Below are 21,394 nucleotides of genomic sequence, written 5' to 3'. Positions count from 1 at the left end.
AAATAAACTTAACACTTATTTCAATTAACCACTATATGAAACAAATGTATGATGCCAGGGTGTTGCTATGTGGTTGTTATTATGTATCTTGGGTCCCTGCCTTAAGTCTACCTCATTAACATAACTATAATTATAATACAACATTATTCATCATAATTATAATATAAATTACTATTATTATTATTATTTTAAGGACTGTAGTTGAAAATATTAAAGAAATATATTATTGGTAGAATTAATGATTTAATGACTCTTAAATACAGTCACTTGTATTGTCCCTGAATGAATCAGTGTTTCAAAACAAATCAGTTCAAACTATGATGATTCCAATGACTCACTCATAAATACAATGTTTCTGAAAAAATCGGTTTAATGAATGATTCAATGACTCACTCATAAATACAGTGTTTCTGAACAAATCGGTTTAATGAATGATTCAATGACTCACTCATAAATACAGTGTTTCTGAACAAATCGGTTTAATGAATGATTCAATGACTCACTCATAAATACAGTGTTTCTGAACAAATCAGTTGAATGAATGATTCAATGACTCACTCATAAATACAATGTTTCTGAAAAAATCGGTTTAATGAATGATTCAATGACTCACTCATAAATACAGTGTTTCTCATCGGTTGAATGAATGATTCAATGACTCACTCATAAATACAGTGTTTCTGAACAAATCGGTTAAATGAATGATTCAATGACTCACTCATAAATACAGTGTTTCTCATCGGTTGAATGAATGATTCAATGACTCACTCATAAATACAGTGTTTCTGAACAAATCGGTTAAATGAATGATTCAATGACTCACTCATAAATACAGTGTTTCTCATCGGTTGAATAAATGATTCAATGACTCACTCATAAACACAGTGTTTCTGAACAAATCGGTTAAATGAATGATTCAATGACTCACTCATAAATACAGTGTTTCTGAACAAATCGGTTAAATTAATGATTCAATGACTCACTCATAAATACAGTGTTTCTGAACAAATCGGTTGAAAGAATGATTCAATGACTCACTCATAAATACAGTGTTTCTGAACAAATCGGTTGAAAGAATGATTCAATGACTCATTCATATACACAAGTGGTTGGAAACGAGGGAGGTATAATCACAGAAGCGCGCACCTCAGGTCAGGTGAATGGATTGTTGGATTAAAATATCACAGTAATTAAAATCATCAAAATATCACACTTATAGTATTTATAGCACCTAACTTAACAAAACAGGCTGTGACTGAGGAAATATTACCTCAAAATGTACGTCCATATGCAAGTTCGGAAACATTTATATACACACCTTTTTAGCTATTGTCACATGACAGCGATTATCCCTCCGCGTGCTAATGTTGGCACACGTGCCATAGCATGCCGACCCTCGATATATACAGAAACTTGTATCATTCATGAATGAATCAGTGTTTTTGAACGAGTCAGTTGAGTGAATGATTCATTGACTCGTTCAAAGATCAACTTCTGTAGAAAGAGTCACTGAAAAATGGGAAATTATCAACTAGAATAGAATAATCAGTGCAAATAAATCATATATATACACAAATATACACACTTACCTGTATGTGTCCTCTGATGTGCCTTCAGATGTGAACTCTTGGTGTAGACCTTCCGACACCCGTTGAACTGGCAGCGATGGACCCTCTTCTTGTTCTCTGCCATCTCGCCAGCTCCCATGGTGAAGGTGCCGCCCTGTTCCCCGTCGCTCTGTGCGCCACTGCTGCCGTGCTGGGGAGAAAGCGGCACCGGGTGAGCCGTCACCAGCTTGGCGGAGCTCAAGCCCACCTTTCGGGCCACCAGCTTGAGCGTGAGAGTCCCGTCGGGCGAGGCACTAAGTGTGTGGGTGGGTTTGACTAAGTGACGGCCCAGTTCTGGGGACGAGGGAGGTGTTAGGGAGGTTACAGCGTTCAGCTGGGCTGCGTTGACCCCTAAGGTGATGTCTGGAGAGGTCACAGGAGAGGAAGTGGAGGAGATGGTTTCTTTGCGTGGAGTGAGGTGAGGAGGAGGAGGACTAGGCGGGTTGTTAAGGCTGGGAAGGAGGGGGTCTAACAGGTCTTCATCACCGTCTTCCTTCATGAAGGAGGGGGTGAGGAGGCCATCCAGTTCTTCGTCGAAGAGGTCAGACAGCCGTTTGGGTTCTGTCTGCAGATAGCGCTCCAACTCCAAGCATGTCTGTGGAAAGAGATTTAGGCATTTTATCGACCTGAACACTTTAAATGATTTTTCTTTCTTGTACACAGAATCACACCCACACATCATGATAGCGTGAAATCAGCATGTGCTTTAGTTAGGATGTAGATTCCTCCATAACGTACGAGTGGACACTGTTTAGATATAAACTGTTAGAGTTTAATAACTATAACTAAAATAAGAAATTATAAAAATGCACACAATGGGATCAACTGCTCTTGCATACAATGTCACAAAATTCAACCACGTTTTTGTAAAAAACATAAAAAAAGCAACATTTGTTTACATAAATCATTTGTAAAAGCTTTAGATTACATAAGAATGTGTGCCAATTAGGCCTCTTCATCATAGTCATACTTTAGGACACTAGTAATATGTCTTTAATACTGAAAGCATTTTATCTTGATCTTCCTGAGATACATTAAAATGCAATTGCTACATGACACTAGATAGTCCAATTCTTTTTTTACGCTTTGTTTGTACCAATTAATCAACGTAAGCAAGTAAATGAAAGATAAAATCATTCAGGTTAATCTACCTCATTAGCGCTGCATGTACTGTAATGTGATTTTCGTTTTTTCTTTCAGACTCAGACTAACCCCTTTCTGGACCGTTAACTGGGTACTGAGACTGCTACTGCATATCATTTGCTTCAGCAGGTCTTCAGGAATAGATGGTTACACTGTGATTGATTACACAGGCTAGACTGGAGCTGAAGAAACAGACCTGGCCTGAATTGCTTGTTAGAGCGCTTTATGTGGAGCAAAATGGCTCTTCAAACAGAAGGAGAGAGAAAGAGAGAGCGAGAGAAAGAGCCATCAGACTTGGATTCTTTCATTTTGGAAGGGTTTTATACTCCAGGCTAAAGAATTGTGCGCAAAAAAGCAACGTCAACACAATGTGATTCAAAGGCAACTTATAAGCCACTACAACTCCCTTATTCAAGCGGCCATATAACGGACAACAGTTTTTTTTACTATGTTTTGAAATTAAATAACACAAATATGATATGACAATCGGGTAAAGCCCACGTCAGACTGTGCATCATCAACTAACATGCAGTCTTTTATGACCGTATGATATATATTTAGCATTTGATTTACATTTCAGCATTACATTTATGTATGTTTTAAAGGTGTCGTAGCAAAAACAGTTGGAATCTGGAAAATGGTCATACAATACTTAAAAATAAAAAATATAATTTAAATCCGACCAACCAACCAACCAACAAAAATAATAATTTTTTGTGAATATTAGAAATAATAAAGTTGGAAGCAGGAAAATGGTCATGCAATACTAAATTCAAAAATAATTAAACTTACTATAATTCTAAATAAATAAATAAATATATTTTTTGTGAATATTAGAAAAAATAAAGTTGGAGGCTGGGAAATGGTGATGCAATACTAAGTTACAATAATAATAATAATAATAATAATAATAATAATAATTTGTAAATAAATAAATTAATAGTTTTATTTGACAAAAATTCAGAGGTTTGTAAATGGTCATGCAATACTTAATTTAAAAACAAATCTTACTAATGATTTAATTCCAGCAAACAAACAAACATAAATAAATACATATTTTATTGAATATACTGAAATACAGTTTTGAAAAAAACACACAAAAAAAAAACACCTTACTAATAATTCCAAACAAATGAATAAATTAATTGTGAATATTAGAAATAAAGTTGGAGTCTGGGAAATAGTGATGCAATTCTAAGTTACAATAATAATCATAATTTGTAAATAAATAAAACAAATAAAAACATATTTCTTTGAATATTGGAAATAATAAAATGCTGCAAAGAGTATAATATTTCTCCTTTAAACATTTTTTTTTTTTTTTGCACAGCTATTTGAGTAGGAGCAATAGTGTCAAGCTTTTATTTTCTGAAATGTTTCTCATAACATGACCCAAACCTTTTACAAAATGATAAAGAACAGTAACCTATCATCTCAGACAAACTGGCCTCCAGCTATAAATGTCTCGCTTGAATCTCTGGCATCAAACATGACGGTGGCTCAGCGCAGCCTCTGTTGCTAGGTGATATTGTTTGCTTGTCATTTTACGAAAGGAGCGTCTGCCGTTTTTTTCTTCTTCCCCTCAGCGTTAAAAGCATTTTAATGTCTGCGCTGAACTCCAGGGTTTCAGAAGTCAGGTAAACAGAGCATAGCTGAACTGATATTACCCGAGACCGAGACGTCACCCGGAATATCTAAACAGGACTATAGTTAGAAGGCACAGATCTTCACATAACCATCTCAGAGCAATCTGCTAAAAGGAATCATTTCACTCAAAACAAATATTTGCATCTCAAAAAATCTGCTGTTTTCTCTTCGCCAAATACACACAGGGTTTCTCGCTGCGCCCTGAACTGATGGGTAATTAGTCACTTAAATGAAGCAGTGAAGATATCCTCTCCGTTCAGTGAAAGCGCTGATGGGTGCGTGCATCTCTGTGCATGTTTCCAAGATCAACCAATGACATTTAAAAGCCTGAACTCAGCAGGCCGGCAGCGGTCCGCTCTGTGCGGGCCCTTTGGAAGCACGCCGACACGGGAGGGATTGATTTTCTAACGTGCTGTAGGGCCCTGGTGGTCTGGCGTGTCATGCCTGCATGCTGTCGAACCGTCACACGTATGACAGGAACACGGGCACGCTGGGTTCGAGGGGAGTTCGCCTGAGAAAGGGCAGACGTGTGCATGTGTGTGTCGGGGAAAAAGAGCCAGGAACATTTTGAAGGTGAGGCGTTTGGGAGTCGAGGAGAGCACGTTTTTTTCTTATCGCTCTTTGGCTTTTCTCCGTCTCGCCACTCTCCTCCTCGCCCCTCCTCCCGCAGGCCCTGAGGAAGTGACATTCAGGGGATATTGTTACTTAAAATGGCAGCAAATTCAATGCGTCCAGTGCCGCCTGGGTCGCTTTGGGCCGTGTGATTTAGTGGTGCGGCAGACTGGATGCCAACCGACGCCGTAAAAGCAACTCGGCGGATTTGCGAATCTCAGACAATTTGGATGTTTAATCAAAACTGATCGCAACTCGACGCCCCAGTTTTGCCATAAAATAGGCAATAAAAAGGCAGAGCGTCGCTCAGTTGGATAACAGATGGCTTGAATTTCGTGTTCTAGTCCCTGTGTGGGTCACATTTGATCTGTGAGAGACTGTGACATAAAACAAACCTCAAGTCCCATGTCAAGGTCAGTCGTCGACTTCCTGGCGTTTCATTGCAGTCAGAATGCCAAGCTATTTGATATTCATCAAGCTGATATGTGTGAATTAGTATGCACTGATAGAGTGCCAGCCATAGTTTTCATCTGCACAAAACAATTTGATAAAACACCATCACATAAACTTCCTAAAAACAATGTTGTGTCTAAATTGGATGAGATTCATTCAAAGCAGTTGTGACATTTTATACAGTCAACAGTTATTACCTGGATACATTTTTGGTTGATTATTGTTATTATAAGTATTATTAATCACAAATTATTATTATTATTATTATTATTATTATTATTAATAATAATAATAATAATAATAATAATAAACATCAATATAATAACAAAAATATAAATATGAATATTATTAATATAATAATACTAATAATATTAGTAGTAGTAAATTCATATAATAATAATAATAATAATAATTATTGTAAATATTAATATTATGAATAGTATTAATAACACGTTAGTAGTATATTATTCATATAATTAAATCATAATAACAATAACCAGAACAATTATTATTATTAATTAAAAATAAATAAATAACATAATTAATAAAATAACAAAATAACAATAACAACAATTATAAATATTAATATTTTTATGATTATTAACAACAACAACAACAATAATAATAATAATAATAATAATAATAATAATAATAATAAGGGGATGTTTTTATAATAAATTAAAACATTTTGGGAATATTGGAGGGGAAAAATGCAAAAGAAAAGTGTACAAGTTCTCCATTAAAAACATTTGAGAATCAGATTAGATTTAGTTCTGTCACAGGAGTCAATAACTCACAGCCTTGAGTAATTCTATTCTTTCTCACAACTAAATTTTAATTTCTTGGCCCAGATGGTTAGAATTGCTCCACACATTCTTCGGTAAAGAAAAAAACAAAAAAAAACACGAAACAAAACACTAGACAGCCATAAACATGTCTCAGACGCCTGAGTTCTATTTCCACTTGACATGCTGTCTTAAAAATGCTACATTGAAAGCACAAGATGCTTATAAAAATGGCAAGATGTGATGCAATGGTAAAAAAACGTTGTTCTGATGCATATGTACATTGACAGGCAATTTAAAAATAGCGCAGGCAAAACTCTATCGTTCTTCCCTCAGCTGATTGATTTTGAGTATTTAAGCAGTCAAAATGAACATCCCTAGTGACAACCACTACTAATGACAAAAACATCACCACATAAACACACACACACCATCTAAACCCGTGTCCTCCTAACTAGCCATGATGTTTCTTCCTAAGAAGCTCCAAATATCTTTTGATCGCCTGTGATTTGTAAAGCTGTGCAGCAGTTTCAGCGTTTGCTTTTCAACGCAAAACTTGCTGTGCCTAGTTAGGATATTAGTATACAAAAATAGTACACAAAATGTCACTGGGTGCAGAAACCGAGCGAGTGAAGCCCTCCTGCCGGCATCTCGCACCACGTCGTGGAATGAGCGACTGTCAAACATCGAGAGGTTGGAACTGATAAAGTGAGTCATCGGTGACGTGCCCCGCAGCGAGCACAGCTGAGGATGCGAGAGCGAGAAACACGAGGCCCTTCGCTGTCAGTCACGTAGGTGCCTTTTTTTGGAAGCCTGTCCATCGGAGCCGATTTGTGACCCGTTCCTCGCCGCGGGTTTGGCGGCGATCTATCATCTGTAAAATGACGAACCTGGCTCGCGATCGGGTGTTATGGCAGCGATGTTGACACGTCTGTCTCTCATAATCCAACCCGCTGTGCAATTATCTTTTCTGCATCTGTGCACCTGTGACAACATGTCACTTTCTCTTGCATCTCAGCACACCCTCTAACCATCGAAACCACCACAACGCCACCATATATCTGGCATAAGCCGAGCAATATAAGACCGGCTATCGCTTGCACTATATTAAGTTTAATATAGGATAATCTGATTTGAAAAAGGAGTCGGAGATACCCTCATACAATCTTCCCCTCGCACCATGACGCTCAGTGGGGACACCGTCATGCGGCGCGCCAATTAACATCCAAGCACTGCCTCCCTCAAGCAGACAGAGCTAATAAAACAAGCTGGTTATAAAAATGAATGAGGAGCCCGTGGAAGAGAAGCACTACGATATCCAGACCAAATGCAAACAGCTGTTAAGCAAGTTGACAGAGAAATGCTCTATTAATTTTTGGGAGATGATTTAGCATCAGCTGTCCCCAGCTAAAGGCCGGCGGCGGCGGAGAGGCAACCAGCTCTCCGAAAACAGGGGAACTGGGGTTATTTGTCAGGTCAGATTGTTGAATGCTGTCCTATTACATTTATCAAAAGGTCTGAAAGGGGGAAAACGTGCTTGCAGAAAATAATCGTTTCTCAGCGGCTGGATAACTGCATTTTCAATTTCAAGAAAAGAAGGATCGTTTGCTGCTCGGGATATGTGATGTTTCCATATTGACCTCCGTTGGGTGAACTAACACTAAAGAGACAAAGAGCGACATTTCAGACTGCAGAATGTGACATTGTCTCATGAATTGTTTGGCAGTCTGATGAAAAAAAAAAAAGCACTTGATATTGGTCAATTCACTTTTGTATGGGATACAGTATTGAATGCAAAATGCCTATAGAGTGGTACAGGTATGACTTTGCCGCTGGTTCCTTCAAGATTTTCCTATGGGGATTTATAATGGGGTTAATGAGTAAAATAAAGCCTGTGGTAAACATAACTTGACGATACTTTACTTCAAAGTAACATAACTGCTTCATAATTGTCGCTTTTCAATATGGGCGTGTGTAATTTACATTGTAGAACAAATCGTCAAAGTATAGTCAAGTTATGTTTACCACAGGCTTTATTTTACTCATTAATTGAAAAAACCCATTTTAAATCCCCAAAGGAAAATCTTGAAGGAACCAGCGGCGAATTAGACTTCCGGGTTCTGACGTCAAACCTGCACCATTCTATTCACTTGATGGATTTCTAAAGGTTAAACCAGTAGGTGGCGAGACATGACTGTTTAAGAGTAAATCGAGTCATTTACTCAAACTATTAATTCAAAAACATTCAAAAATACAGTGACTGTCTTTTATTTGATCAAAATTGTATTGAATAAGGCTGCATTTATTTGATCAAAAATACAGTAAAAACTGAAACACTGAAATTATTTCATGTATTCTTTGCTGCGTGATATTTTTTATATATATATTTTTTCAGGATTATTTGATTAATAAAGTTGCAGCATTTATTTGAAACGTAACATTATGAATGTCTTTACTCTCACCTTTGAATAATTTAAAGAGCCTAGCTGAATAAACATTAACCTTTTTTTTTTTTTTTACCCCTTAACCCAAACTTTTGAATGGTAGCATGGTTTCCACCATTTTTTTACCAGAATTTAGAATTTAAAAGAATGATTTCTGAAGGATCATGTGACACTAAAGACTGGAGTAAGGATGCTGAAAATTCCGCCTTAGCCATTATATTTTAAAATATATTACTACAGAAAGTTATTTTAAATCGTAATAAATATTTCGCAATATTATTACTGCATTTTTTCATCAAATAAAAATGCAGCCTTGGTGAACAGAAGAGACTTTTTTCAAAAGAATAAAATATTACAAAGGCATACATCATTCCTCACTGTAAATGCTAAAAAATGATTAATGCAAATAGTATTTCTTGCCATTCTGACCATACCAACTGTCTGATGTACTGCTGGCAAAACACATGCAAGCTGATTAGCCATCTGACATAACAAAGAAACCCTTCCAAAAGGCTTTTTAAAGACCAGGCACTGTTAGATATACACCGACTGCAGCTATCCACTTACGCCAATGACACCCCCCTGACGGATGGGCTTAGAAGTGAAACTCATCCAGCCTGTTCTCTGATCAGTCATTGATCTGTAATGTAATGCTTGGGCTAAGGGGAGAGGGGACCACAAATGACCACCTGCCAGTGCTTTGATTCAGGAAGGGACTGGCCAGCTGGCGGCACCCTGAGACACAATCCCCCTTCAGGCCGCGGTCGATCGATAGGACGGGGGGAATGATGGGGCCATGTGTGATCTCATCAACAGTGGCCCTCAAAACTTACCCTGCCTTCCATTTACAGCCTCGCCAGGCAGAGCCTAAAAATAACCTACATCTCATCTGCAGGAAGCTTGCAGACACACACGCGTTCACACAGTCTCGGGCATACACAACCGACGAGATGCAAGAGCCAGACGACTTTGGCTCAAACTGCTAAGAAGACTTTATAGTGGGTTAAAAGCATTTACATGACCATGTTACTAAACATAAACAGATTTAAGCCTGAAACAATCTCAAATTCATTGTTGTGTTATTTTACATAATTTACATGGATGCATTTTAGCAAGTCTTTTTTATCCAAAGCAACTTGCATTGAATTCAAAGTACTCATTTCTATCAGTCCTTGCATTCCCTGAGAATTGAACCCATGACCTTGCCGTTGCTCTGTTTGAGGAAGAATATAATACACATTGATGAGCTAAAACATTATGACCGGTCACAGGTGAAGTGAATATCGTTGATCATCTCCAAACAATGCCACATATTAAAGTCTAAGTAGATTAGACAGTAAGCAAACCACCAGTTCTCATTATCAATGTGTTGGATGCAGGAGAAATAGGCAGGAATAAAGATCTGACCGACTTTGACAAGGGTAAAATTGTTATGGCAAGGTGACTGGGTCAGAGTATCTCTGAAACGGAAAGGCTTGTGGGTTGTTCCCGGTCAGCAGTGGTGAGAATTTACCAACAGTGGTTAGAGGAGGGACAAAGCACAAACCGGCGACATGGTGTTGGGCGCCCAAGGATAATTGATGCACGAGGGCAATGAAGGCTATCCCGTCTGGTCCGAGCCAACAGACGTTGTGCGCCATTTACTTAGGGAAGTAATCGCATCAGAATGCACTGTGGGACAATGACAAGCTAGTGCAGAAAGTGTGATGCTCTGAGCAATGGTCTTTTGGGAAACCTTAAGTCTGGCCATTCATGTGGATGCAAATTTGACACGTGCCACCGACCTAAACACTGTTCCAGAGCAGGTACACCCCTTCATGACAATGGTGTTCCCTAGTGGCCTCTTTCAGCAGAATAATGCACCCTGCCAAACTGCACACATTGTTCAGGAATGGCTTGAGGAACATGATGAAGAGTTCAAGTTTTTGTTCTGGCCTCCGAATTCCCCAGATCTCAATCCAGTTGATCCACGGCGATACTCTCCATTATTTTCTTTTCCATTAAATCAAAGTATTTGGGTTGTTGATTGTAGAAGAGAGGGTAATGTGTGCAGTAACACCATTTACAGCAACTTTGAAACAGAAATTGCTATGGATAGTTACCACCACAAATGCATGCAAGCCGAGACTGGGCACTTTTAGGCCTGGTTTCACAGACAGGGCTTAGATTGAGCCGGGATTAGGCCTTAGTTCAATTAGGACATTTCAGTAGCTTTTATAAATATGCCTTAGTGGTGTGTACACCTTGAGACAAAACAATGGCAGCTGTTTTTTTTAAGATATGCCAGTGCAAGTTGTTTTCAGTTAAAAAAAGATTTTTAGTCTGGGACTAGGTTTAAGCATTGTCTGGTAAACTGGGTGCAGATGTGTTAGCCAAGGCTCTGCATTTGTGTACTTGAGTATGTTTCTTGTCTTGCTTGTCAATGTAAACCTCAAATTAACAAGAAAAAAAAAAAAAATCTTACCCAGAGTAGTTTCTAAGCACCCTAGCTGACATTTTCAAAGAAATGACATTGATCTAAAGTGTGCGACACATTATCGGAGTGCGGCCGTTAGCTGAATGTAGGCTAATGCCTCCTGACACCTTTAAGTAACCATAAAGGCAAAGCTGGCACTCGTGAAATGGATCCTGAAGAGCCCTGTTGACATAAGCATTAATAGGAGCGTGTGCAGTGAGGAACAAAACAATGGCCTCCACTAAAGATGTAATGGTTTGTCATCTCCTTGTTGATATATGGACCTGTCCTTTTCCAAACATAGCAAACGGCGCCATCACATATAACAGGAGCAGGAAGATAATGGCTTAATTATGCAAGTGCTTATCAAGGTACCTTCGCAAACGGAATCTTTCCAGTTCCAAGTTTTAGTAGAGATGCTTGCCGCAGCTCGTTTAAAGGTGCTAAAGGTACAGAGTAGCGTGCATTTTGGGCCTGATAAACCGGTCGCCGGCAATATAGCAGATATGACATAACGCCAATTAAGAAATCACACTCTCACACAAAGCATGCTGGCACATTTTTACAAGCCGGAGGCAAATGAAGCGCTCCGAGTGTTCCTGTCCCTCCTGAGCTGTAGCGCTAATCTTATGCTCGCACTTAAGGGGGAAAGGCAATGTAATTAGCAATAAACCAGCCTTCTGATGTGTGTGGATCAATCAGCACTAGACCATTTAAAGCTAGTTTTACTGTGGGAGGAAGGAAGCACTTGCAAAGAATGTGCCCTGTCCTGTGTATAATGTGACTACTGCAAGCTAAACCAGCGTTTACCACAGCGTGTTGTTTTTCCAACAGCATATATATTTTGAAAATATAAATAATATTAAACACTTGTAAATATAACTTTAATGTAATATAATTTATTATATATTTTATTATATATAATTTCAGATCTAACATAACTTATATACGAATACCACATAAAAATATGAATATAAATGTATAAATGTTCATTTTGATGTTCTGATGTATGCGTTTTGTCCAAGAATCAGACTACACTGGTAGTGCTGTGTTTCTGATTCACTAAAAAGAACCAAGTCATTTGAGACTGTGACTTGGGCTGCGTCCAAAATTTTAAAGATGCTGCCTTCGGAGGATGGACTCCAAGGCAGGAAGGAATCAAGGCACGTCCGAATCCAATGCTTTTTCCCTTCCCGTCTCCTGAGATACCTTCATCTGATGGTTTTTTGAAGGCAGCATAGATGTATCCTTCGCTGTCTTTGATATCCCACAATCCTGTGCTTTCCATTCGGTGACAGTAGAGTTAAAAAATAAAGATGGCGTCTGAAAGTTGTGGTTGGTGGTCTGATTGTGTGTAAATGTACGTATTTGACCAAAGTTTTCCACTTCTGACATAATTTCTAGCGAGAAATTACTATTGTAGTAATTAAATATTTGATTGGTTATCACCAAAGCTCACTCTGTTTTGCTGTAGATCATTAAACCGTTACACTGCCTCAGAAGTCTGCCTCAGAGGCGCCTTTGTGCTCAAACACTGCCAACAAAATCATTGCCCGATAAGGCAGCGAGGCGACAAGTCAAGTTTTTGGATGCAGCCTTTGTGATTTGGGAATCGGTTCATAAGAGTCACTTGTTTGTGAAGTCTCTGTTTAGTCATGGTCCACTTTGTGCAATGAGCTGTTGATAACTCTGACTGCTAGATCAGCTGATTTCTATGATACCAAGTCAGAGTTAGCGACTTTCCATTGTTTCAGGCAGTTCAGCACAATACAGTAATAGTGCCAATAGAGTGGCTTGTTAAAACCCCCAGGTTAGAGGTCAATGCATGGGTACAGAGCCCCAGTCAGACGCTTCATCAGCAAAACTATGTCAGGCGTGCAATAGCGCTTTGTGCGCTCCGCAACCTAGCACCTCGCCACTGTTCTCTCCACATTCGCTCTATGCGTCAAGGCCTTTGTTACTCTAATTGTCAGAGGGAGTTCATTTGAATATGAATTAGTGTTGACATTTTCCCTTGCAACGATTTGAGTGGAAGCTAAAAGGGAGTAGGCGCCTTGATATCAGCACGTCGTATTAATCCACAAAAATTGTGCGAGGGCTAAATCAGGATTTACAAAAGGACAAACATTAGCGGTGGTGCCTCGAAAAGTCAATCCAATATATTTTTCATTGATTTGAATGCTTGAACCATGCAGCGATGCTTCTTAAAGGAAAATAAAGGACGGGGTGCCAGAGATAATCCGAGCGACAATGCCAGAGCGCGGTACGGGATCCACTATCTAGCTTTAACAGGATTTGGTTGTTTATGTGTTTACGGGTTGCTTACGGGCCACAGTCTGGCAATGCCAGCTAATCTTTTCAAGATCCACCAATTTTCATTAAAGCACTCATAGAGCATTAAGTCCCAGCGTGAATCCATTGATAGTGGGGGAGTGAAGGGGGTGTTGCTCATTTTAACTGAGGGTTAACAGCTTGTTACCATACAAGGGGCGGGTGTCTGCCCTGAGGATGGGGCGACCTGTTGTGGCACGAGGCAGCGGGCCTAATCCTCATAATGAGAGCCACAAAGACAAAAGCATTAAAGCATGGAGGAAAATAGGGATAATGGGTAAAAAAAACAACAACAACAAAAAAAACCACATACAACGACATTGCTTAATGAGCTAAAGGGAAATATTTATCAGAATACTTGATGTGTAGATCTACGACCACAAGTCTCAGCTTTAACAATGTAAACAACAACACGTTTCCACCCAATTTTCTTGAACTGCATTCTATGATTGGAGACGGCATGCAGTGCAGTGCGTTTTGCATGTTGCATGTGGTGATCATTAGGGAAGGGAAATATGAAGAATGATTCAAATTTCTCCTAATAATTCTGGTTCCTTAATGGTTCCATCAATGCATCAATGCAATTTCACTACCAAATGAAATAATTTCAATAAATAGATTAAATATAAATAAAAAATTATTCTCGAAAAACATGTACACACTTTTTAACGTCTATGGAGAAGTGGCCAAATAAAATGTAATTATTTTTTATAAAGTATTATGGAAAAAATAGGGGGGAAAAAAAGGTAATAATACTTTTTCATGCTTTTAATACACTGTAAAAAAATAAAAATAAAATATTTTGGGGTTGTCAGTAAAAGAGATTAAATAAGTATGTTTTATAAGAATATATTATTTAAGTCTTTCTACTCAATTAAGTGTTTCTTGCATTTATTTGTGAAATTTCCAAGCAATTTCTGAGTGAAAATAGTTTCAGGGTAAACCCTACACCATTTTTTTTCAGAATACAAAAAAAGTATTTGATTTAACTCAAGTAATTTTCTCTCATTTGACATCAAGTTGCGTTTTCTCAGCATCATACGGCTTCTAGGCCACCTGCTCATTAAATATTAGTATCAGCCATTTAAAACCTATTGGTCAACCATTAGTCATTTTCTGATCGTATCATTTCTAACACTGTCCCATAAAGGCAAAATACCCGTAACAATAAATAAATGATTGTACACCAGAGATATATCTACATATCTTACCTGCGTAAGTCAGTACGCTTCTCAGACCCATTCGTATTAACTGTGTAGTCCAAATTTCAAGTGAGAAATTGACAACTGCACACATCAGCATGAACCATGGTACCATCATGAAGATTCTCCCTGGTGTCCTACTCTCTCCTCCTTTTGATTTGCATTACAAAGGGCAGGATCAAAGGGCTCAGGTTGGGTAAGCTGGCAGTGAACATCCCTCTACAGCGAGCCATTGTGTTGTTATGCAGCGCACATTCGACACAGTGCAACAGGCCTGGTGTGGGGAAATTCCCAGTGCGGCTCGGATGAATCCGATGCAGCTTTTAGTTTTGGCCCGTTTCTGACCAAAAGACACATGATTTTTGGGGTGTAATGTGGTGATTGCGCAAAATTCTTTGGTGGTGTGCTTGCATGCAAGTTATAAATATTGAATAGGTGATTTCACACATCCACATGCCTTTTTTTATTTATTAAATTAATAGTATTTAACGTGTGAACATGGCAAATGTTTCATATTGATATGTAAACAGTATCAAGAATCACAGTATCACCATTTTATGTAATATTGCACTTTGTGTCTGACATTCCCAACCATTTTCTTACGCTAGACTCTACAACTGGCCTTGTGGGATTTGAACATGTTCTTAATACCACGGTATCTGCAAGCTTAAGATTTAAATGAAATACATTCACTCCTGGTTTCACAGACAAGTCTTAAGCTAGTCCCAGACTAAAATGCATGTTTGAGCTGCACTGACATATCTTAAAATATCATTGTTTTGTCTCAAGATGCACACCAGTAAAGTTTTACTCTAAGGCACATTTATAAAAGCTACTTAAATATCCTAATTGAACTAAGGCATAATCCTACGTGCAGTGATCCAGATGTTTAATTTCTAGTGGAACTCGCCATATTTAGGGCAATCTGAGATCAGCTGATTAACAGAAATCTATCAAATGTCTACTGACATCCTTGACATTAAAACGTTTTCTGTTTTCAATGCTTCAGTGAGAGCATCTTCATTCTTATATACCTTACCACAACTGCAAATTAATTCCTTTCTCCTCAGTATAACATTATTTTGATCTATCACATACTGCCTACAGGGTGGAAGTGTTGTCGTAGTTAAACTCATCCCCTCCTACCGTTGACACACACACGCACATGCAATGGCATAAAAAAAACAAACCCGCTGAGCCAACTGCAAGCGGACGCACACCTCAAGGAAGCGCAGAGCTGCCGTTTTCATATTCCCTCCATCTCAGGGAAGTGCGACAGCCCCCGCCTTCCTTTCCATAGTGAGTTCATTGAGTTCAGTCCATTAAGGCAGAGCCGCCATAGCCTACTTACTGTGGCCATTTTGAGTTATCGCAAATAATTTACAGCCAAGTTTTGCATTGTCTTCAGAGTGGACTGAGGATGCAAGATGGATTCCAGACATTTCTAAACTCCCACTCTTGGACCCGTTTACTCATGCTGACCGTTCTCTGTTCCTGTATGCGATTTACATGCCAGTTAATAGAGGACAGTGAGTCATACTTTCGGATGGCAACTCTAGCCTATTGTTCTCGAGGCACGTGGGTAATGTTTCAACCTCCACGGAATGAATATGAGAGTCCGAGCCAAGAGTGAAAGCGAAACCTCGGGATTTGAGTCGGGGAGGACGATCTTTTCACACCTGCTTGAGTTTGCGGACACACATCTGCTGTGATTCAAATGACTCATAATTGGATTAATTAGAAGTAGATGATTAAATACCAAAAAGCCCTGAGCACAAAAAGCTTTTAAAGAGAGCAGGAGAAATAGACACTGTATGTTTTGACTTAAAACGCTTTTAAAGATATCTGCATGTTCAAACAAAGAAATAAATGAAAAAATAACAACAACAAAGTTGTTTGATTTCGAATGAACATGGCATAGGCTCTAAACATATGTAAATGACTACACAAACCAACCTAAAGATGGTCTCATTTCAACTATTACTCACTCCCACAGGTATTTCTAGCAATGCATCCCAAAATAACTTCCGACCCAAATAGCTCTCCCATGCTAAAACAAAGACAAACCTCCTTATGCCACGAGAACTGGTAAGTGTGTACAGGCTCTACTAAAGAAGAATTAGGGGATTTGATGCTCTCTGCTTCTTCTATAAAAAATAATTAAAAAGAGTGTATAAAACACAATTTGTGAAGAATGCCAATGCTGGATAAACACTAGATTAGTTTTTGATTGATTAATTGAATGTAACTTATTGTAACCTGTGTTTTGGAAAGGTGCTGTATGAAAATATATTAGTGCACAGATGTTAAGTTCAATTCTTTTTTTCATTTATAAAGTGCATTAAAAATAAGTGAAATTGTTTCAAAACAGTTGTGTAGAGAATATCCTCCTTTTAGAAAAAAGTCAAACCTTTTAGAAAGCAAATATAAAAATGAAACTAATATCAATAAAAAAATGAATTAAAAAAACGGCAATTTTTAGAGTTTCCAAAATAAACATTATATTAAAACATCAATTACTTAACACATTTATATTTATATATATATATATATATTCATTAAATATTTGTCAGTTTCCATTCTGCTTTATAATGACTTGAGATAATCAGGATTATTTTATTCTATTGACAGGCATTGTTATTTTTTTACACTAAAAAGTGATCAAACTAAGGATTTTCAGCTAGCAGACAACAAAACAGGCTACAAAAATAATTGATTTGCTTGGCTTGAAATATTAATAACCATTGCCTCTTGAAGGTTTCTTTTGAAGGTGTATAAAAAAGATACAAAACACACTGCTATGTTGTGCAATCTTGACACAAACCAATTCAGCTTAACTGATGTACATCCAAATTTGGACAGTGCTTTGCCAGCCCTCCTTTCACTTCCTCCAGTGAGCAGCAACTGCAAAGCAGTCAGAAAGAAAGAATGTGTTTGCCTGCTTCAGCAGAAGGGATGGGGCGGTGAGAACTGGGTATTGCTGTATCCAGGTGTTACAACGCAGGCCAGTACTGGAGCCAAGCCAGGTCATGTGGACCTCAGACAACGGTAACTTGGAGCATATGGAAATACAGCTGGCTTTGCATATATGCCACCGCTGAGTAAGTCACATATGCACACACACAGACACTGAGGCAATAGAAGTGCTGAGCTCAGCAATGTTTCATGGAGAAATCCCACATCTGACACTCACTTGCATGCACAAATTCACACGTGCATGGTGCATGCATACAGCATGATGGGGCTTTCAAACATGCTTTTCCAAAAAAGCATCACAAAACTGCACGTTATAATGTGCAAATGTCTCATTATTCTAATGATTTTTTTTTGTTGCATAAATGATTCAATGAATCAATCCATTAAATTCAAAAAGCTGAATCTCTCTCCTCTGCAGAATTGCGCTCAACTCCACGCAGCAATAGACGGGGTGATTGATTGAAGCTTGCATAAACCTTGATAAACAACGCCTCTTGTCGCTTTAAGTTTCATGACCCATTTTGAGGCTGAAATGTTGCTGGCGGTGATTGATGGCTTCTGATGAAAAAAGAGAAGAAAAGCGATGGGATGTTTACAGAGAGAACATTGTCCTTCATTGTATCTCTCAAGGTCTGTTGGAAGACTTTCTCTGGAGGTATCGCAGGAGACGCTGGCTGTGAGATTCCATGCATACAATGACCGATGAGGAGGACGACGCCAAAACAAACAAGTGCAATAGCTGTAACAAATCGTGGTTCCTTAGCAACACGTTCTTTAATAATCCTGCTGTCAATGGCAAACATAACATAATTAAAAATGAGTGACTGTTTTAGCTGGGAGCCTGGGACAGAGCAAGAGGTCATGATATCACTCTGAACTCATCTGAGTTCTTTTCAGAATGTAGTTAAGTAAAATGTGTTATTTAAAGTGACAGTTCACCAAAAAAAAAAAAAAAAGAAAAAAAGAAGTAAATTCTGGTAGTCATTTGCTCACCCTTATGTCATTCAAAACCTGAATGATTTTTTTTTGGGAAACACACATTTTTTTTCAAAATATGATATTTTAAAGAACGCTGGGGAAAAAACAACAACAATATCTTGAGTTCTGTAGAAAAAAAATTACATCAGAGTGAGCTATCCCTTTAATAACACCGACACATTTTGACTTATTTAAAATTTCTTTAAGGTCAACAAAAATTGTTCACAACCCATTTTAATTCTGCAATGAATGAAATTCCAACCAAGTTCTATACCATTCAAAAGTTTGGGACTGGTAAGATTTTTATATTTTTAAAAGAAATGTGTGTGTGTATATATATATAATTTTTTTTTTTTTTTTTTTTTTTTTTTTTGCATAAAAGCTCACCAAGGCTGCATTTATTTGAACAAAAATACAGTAAAACAGTAATATTGTGAAATATAACTTTTTAATCTTAATATTAGTATTCCTGTGATGCAAAGCTGAATTTCCAGCATCATTACTCCAGTCTTCAGTGTCACATGATCCTTCAGAAATCATTCTAATATGCTGATTTGATGCTCGAGAAACATTTTTCTTGTTATCAATGTTAAAAACCGTGATACATTATTTTGTCACGATTCTTTGATAGAACAGCATTTAATGGAAAATAAAATGTAAAAGTCTTTACTGTAACTTTTGATAAATTGTATGCATCCTTGCTGAATAAAAGTATTACACTTTCTTAAACTTGTGTGACCCCACACTGAATCCTGTAGTAATGACCCCAAACATTTGAACCATAGTGTATAGTAAATAGGTAATTTTGATGCCATTTGATGCCATGAAAAGACCAATCTTCCTGAAACTTTCCACATGAAAGTGAGACTATTTGCATTTCTTATGCACGTTATTATTGCCGGTTCATTCCCTGCCCTGCACCGCCTTGTAAAAGTTTTACATTCTATCTTAAATGAAGGGAAAATCGCTGTCAAGCTGTGCGCAAGAGTGAAAAAAGAGCTCAGTTCTACTCGGCCTGTTAATCAAAGCCTTGAGTGCCATCGCTGTGTCTCACGTCTGCGCTAGATTCGGGACTCATACATAAAGATGCTCCACTTCACTCCTTTTCCCTCGCTCCGCAGCTCTGGGTGCTGACACTTACTCCAGAGGCCTTCGACAAATGAGTGCACCATCTCCCGTCTCCTCTTTCATCAGACGCTAACCTTTTCATCACCCTTCAATGTGGCAGCCATCATGGGCAATCATCTGGCCCCAGTCAGATTAATGATCTCAGTGCCTAGAGTGGGTTGCCTACTCACTGCTGTAGTGCAGGAGTCTAATTGGATTGCTAGGGGTCAGCTTGAGTATTGTTACAGTGTGACCCTGACAGTTGCACTTGAGCTCGGCAGTGGGAAGACCGTTGTCATTGTTAAGAGTTAAGAGTCATATGCGACAACATAAACAAGCGAATGTGGGTTTGTGACGCAAATGAAGGGGGAAAGTATTAGATGCTCTGACACAAACGTCACTGGTGATGGTGGAGCCGTGGCCTACGGGTTACAGGACAACACTCGAGTCGTGATGCAATGAGAGTCTGAATCCAGCCCAATTCAACTGCCCCATCAAACTATCACCCTACAGTGCATAAAGGGGAGCATGAAGACTGGAGTAATGACTGCTGAAAAATTCAGCTTTGCATCACAAGAATAAATTACATTTTAAAATCTAATCTTATTTTAAACTGCAATAATATTTCACAATATTGCTGATTTTACTGTATTTTGGATAAATAAATTCAAACTTCTGAATGGTAGTTGGCCATAGGCTCATAAAAAGTATTTTAAAAAAGATCAATTAATAATAATATATTTTTTTTTTACATGTTAGTACTAAAAATAAAAATATTTATAATTAAATATTTATAATTAATTGTTAATGTTTATGTACACAGGATTAATTAACTGTTTACGTACAAGTGAAGTGAAAGTGTTGAAACATTTAAACATGGGTATAATCAAAATTCAATTATTTAATTTCTGAAAATAAGTTTAAAAACAGCATGCACTCACTTTGATGAAAACCACTGAACCCAATTCGGGTCATGTTGACACCCTTGCATTCCTGTAGTTTTTTTTGGGGGGAGTCATGCATTCTAGGGTTAAAACAATATTGACGTCACAAGCTTGCAAAACCGCCTACAGAGTACTATTTATGACAAGCAAAATCAGTGAATTATTAGAAACTGGCGAGCGTGTCATGCAAGAGCCGAATGCAACCACATTCTTAAGTAATCTTGAGAAAGCGCCATATGTCTGCTTTGTGGGAGCCAAGACTACTGATGAAACAAGGCTCTGTTTTTTACACCTGAAATCCACCCGCAGAAGTGAACCTGTCAGACGTACAGCGAGGGATCTCGGCAGAGCCACTAATGATATCTCTGCATATTTAAAGATGCTTCACCTATCACAAGGCCCGTTTCACGCTCGAGTCGAGTGTCTCAGAGCAGTAGCCATGCGCTATGCATGACAACTATATTGCAATAACTCCCAGAATTGACTCATGCGATGGAGAGCACTATCGCTTTGTCATTTTCAATTACTGATGCTTGTCAGTAGCAATGGGATCAGTGCACTGATGTTATCTCAAGCAACCAGATCATTTCAGCTCCATTACACGGCGTGTTATCCAAAAATCTGTCGCTGGTTTCGATGATAAATGAGGACTGTGATGTAGTTAATATGAGCCAGCACATCTGATAATGTAGAGGACTCAATCTCAGGGC

General features: G+C 38.2%; 1 protein-coding gene across 2 annotated transcripts in view; it reads right to left on the bottom strand.

The window, feature by feature from the left end:
* Nucleotides 1-21,394, bottom strand: part of klf7a (Kruppel like factor 7a) — a gene marked incomplete at its 3' end in the record, with an annotated part of 40,274 nt that overhangs the window by 13,841 nt on the left and 5,039 nt on the right. For both annotated transcript variants that reach the window (XM_084105047.1, XM_084105048.1), the window contains exon 2: nucleotides 1,590-2,202. In XM_084105047.1, the coding sequence (XP_083961173.1) occupies nucleotides 1,590-2,202 (613 nt within the window). The remainder of the gene's footprint in view (nucleotides 1-1,589; nucleotides 2,203-21,394) is intronic.

This window comes from Abramis brama (genome assembly GCF_963993115.1).
Source record: "Abramis brama genome assembly, chromosome: 2".
Lineage (NCBI taxonomy): Eukaryota > Metazoa > Chordata > Actinopteri > Cypriniformes > Leuciscidae > Abramis > Abramis brama.
This window is presented reverse-complemented; position numbering and strand designations above follow the sequence as displayed.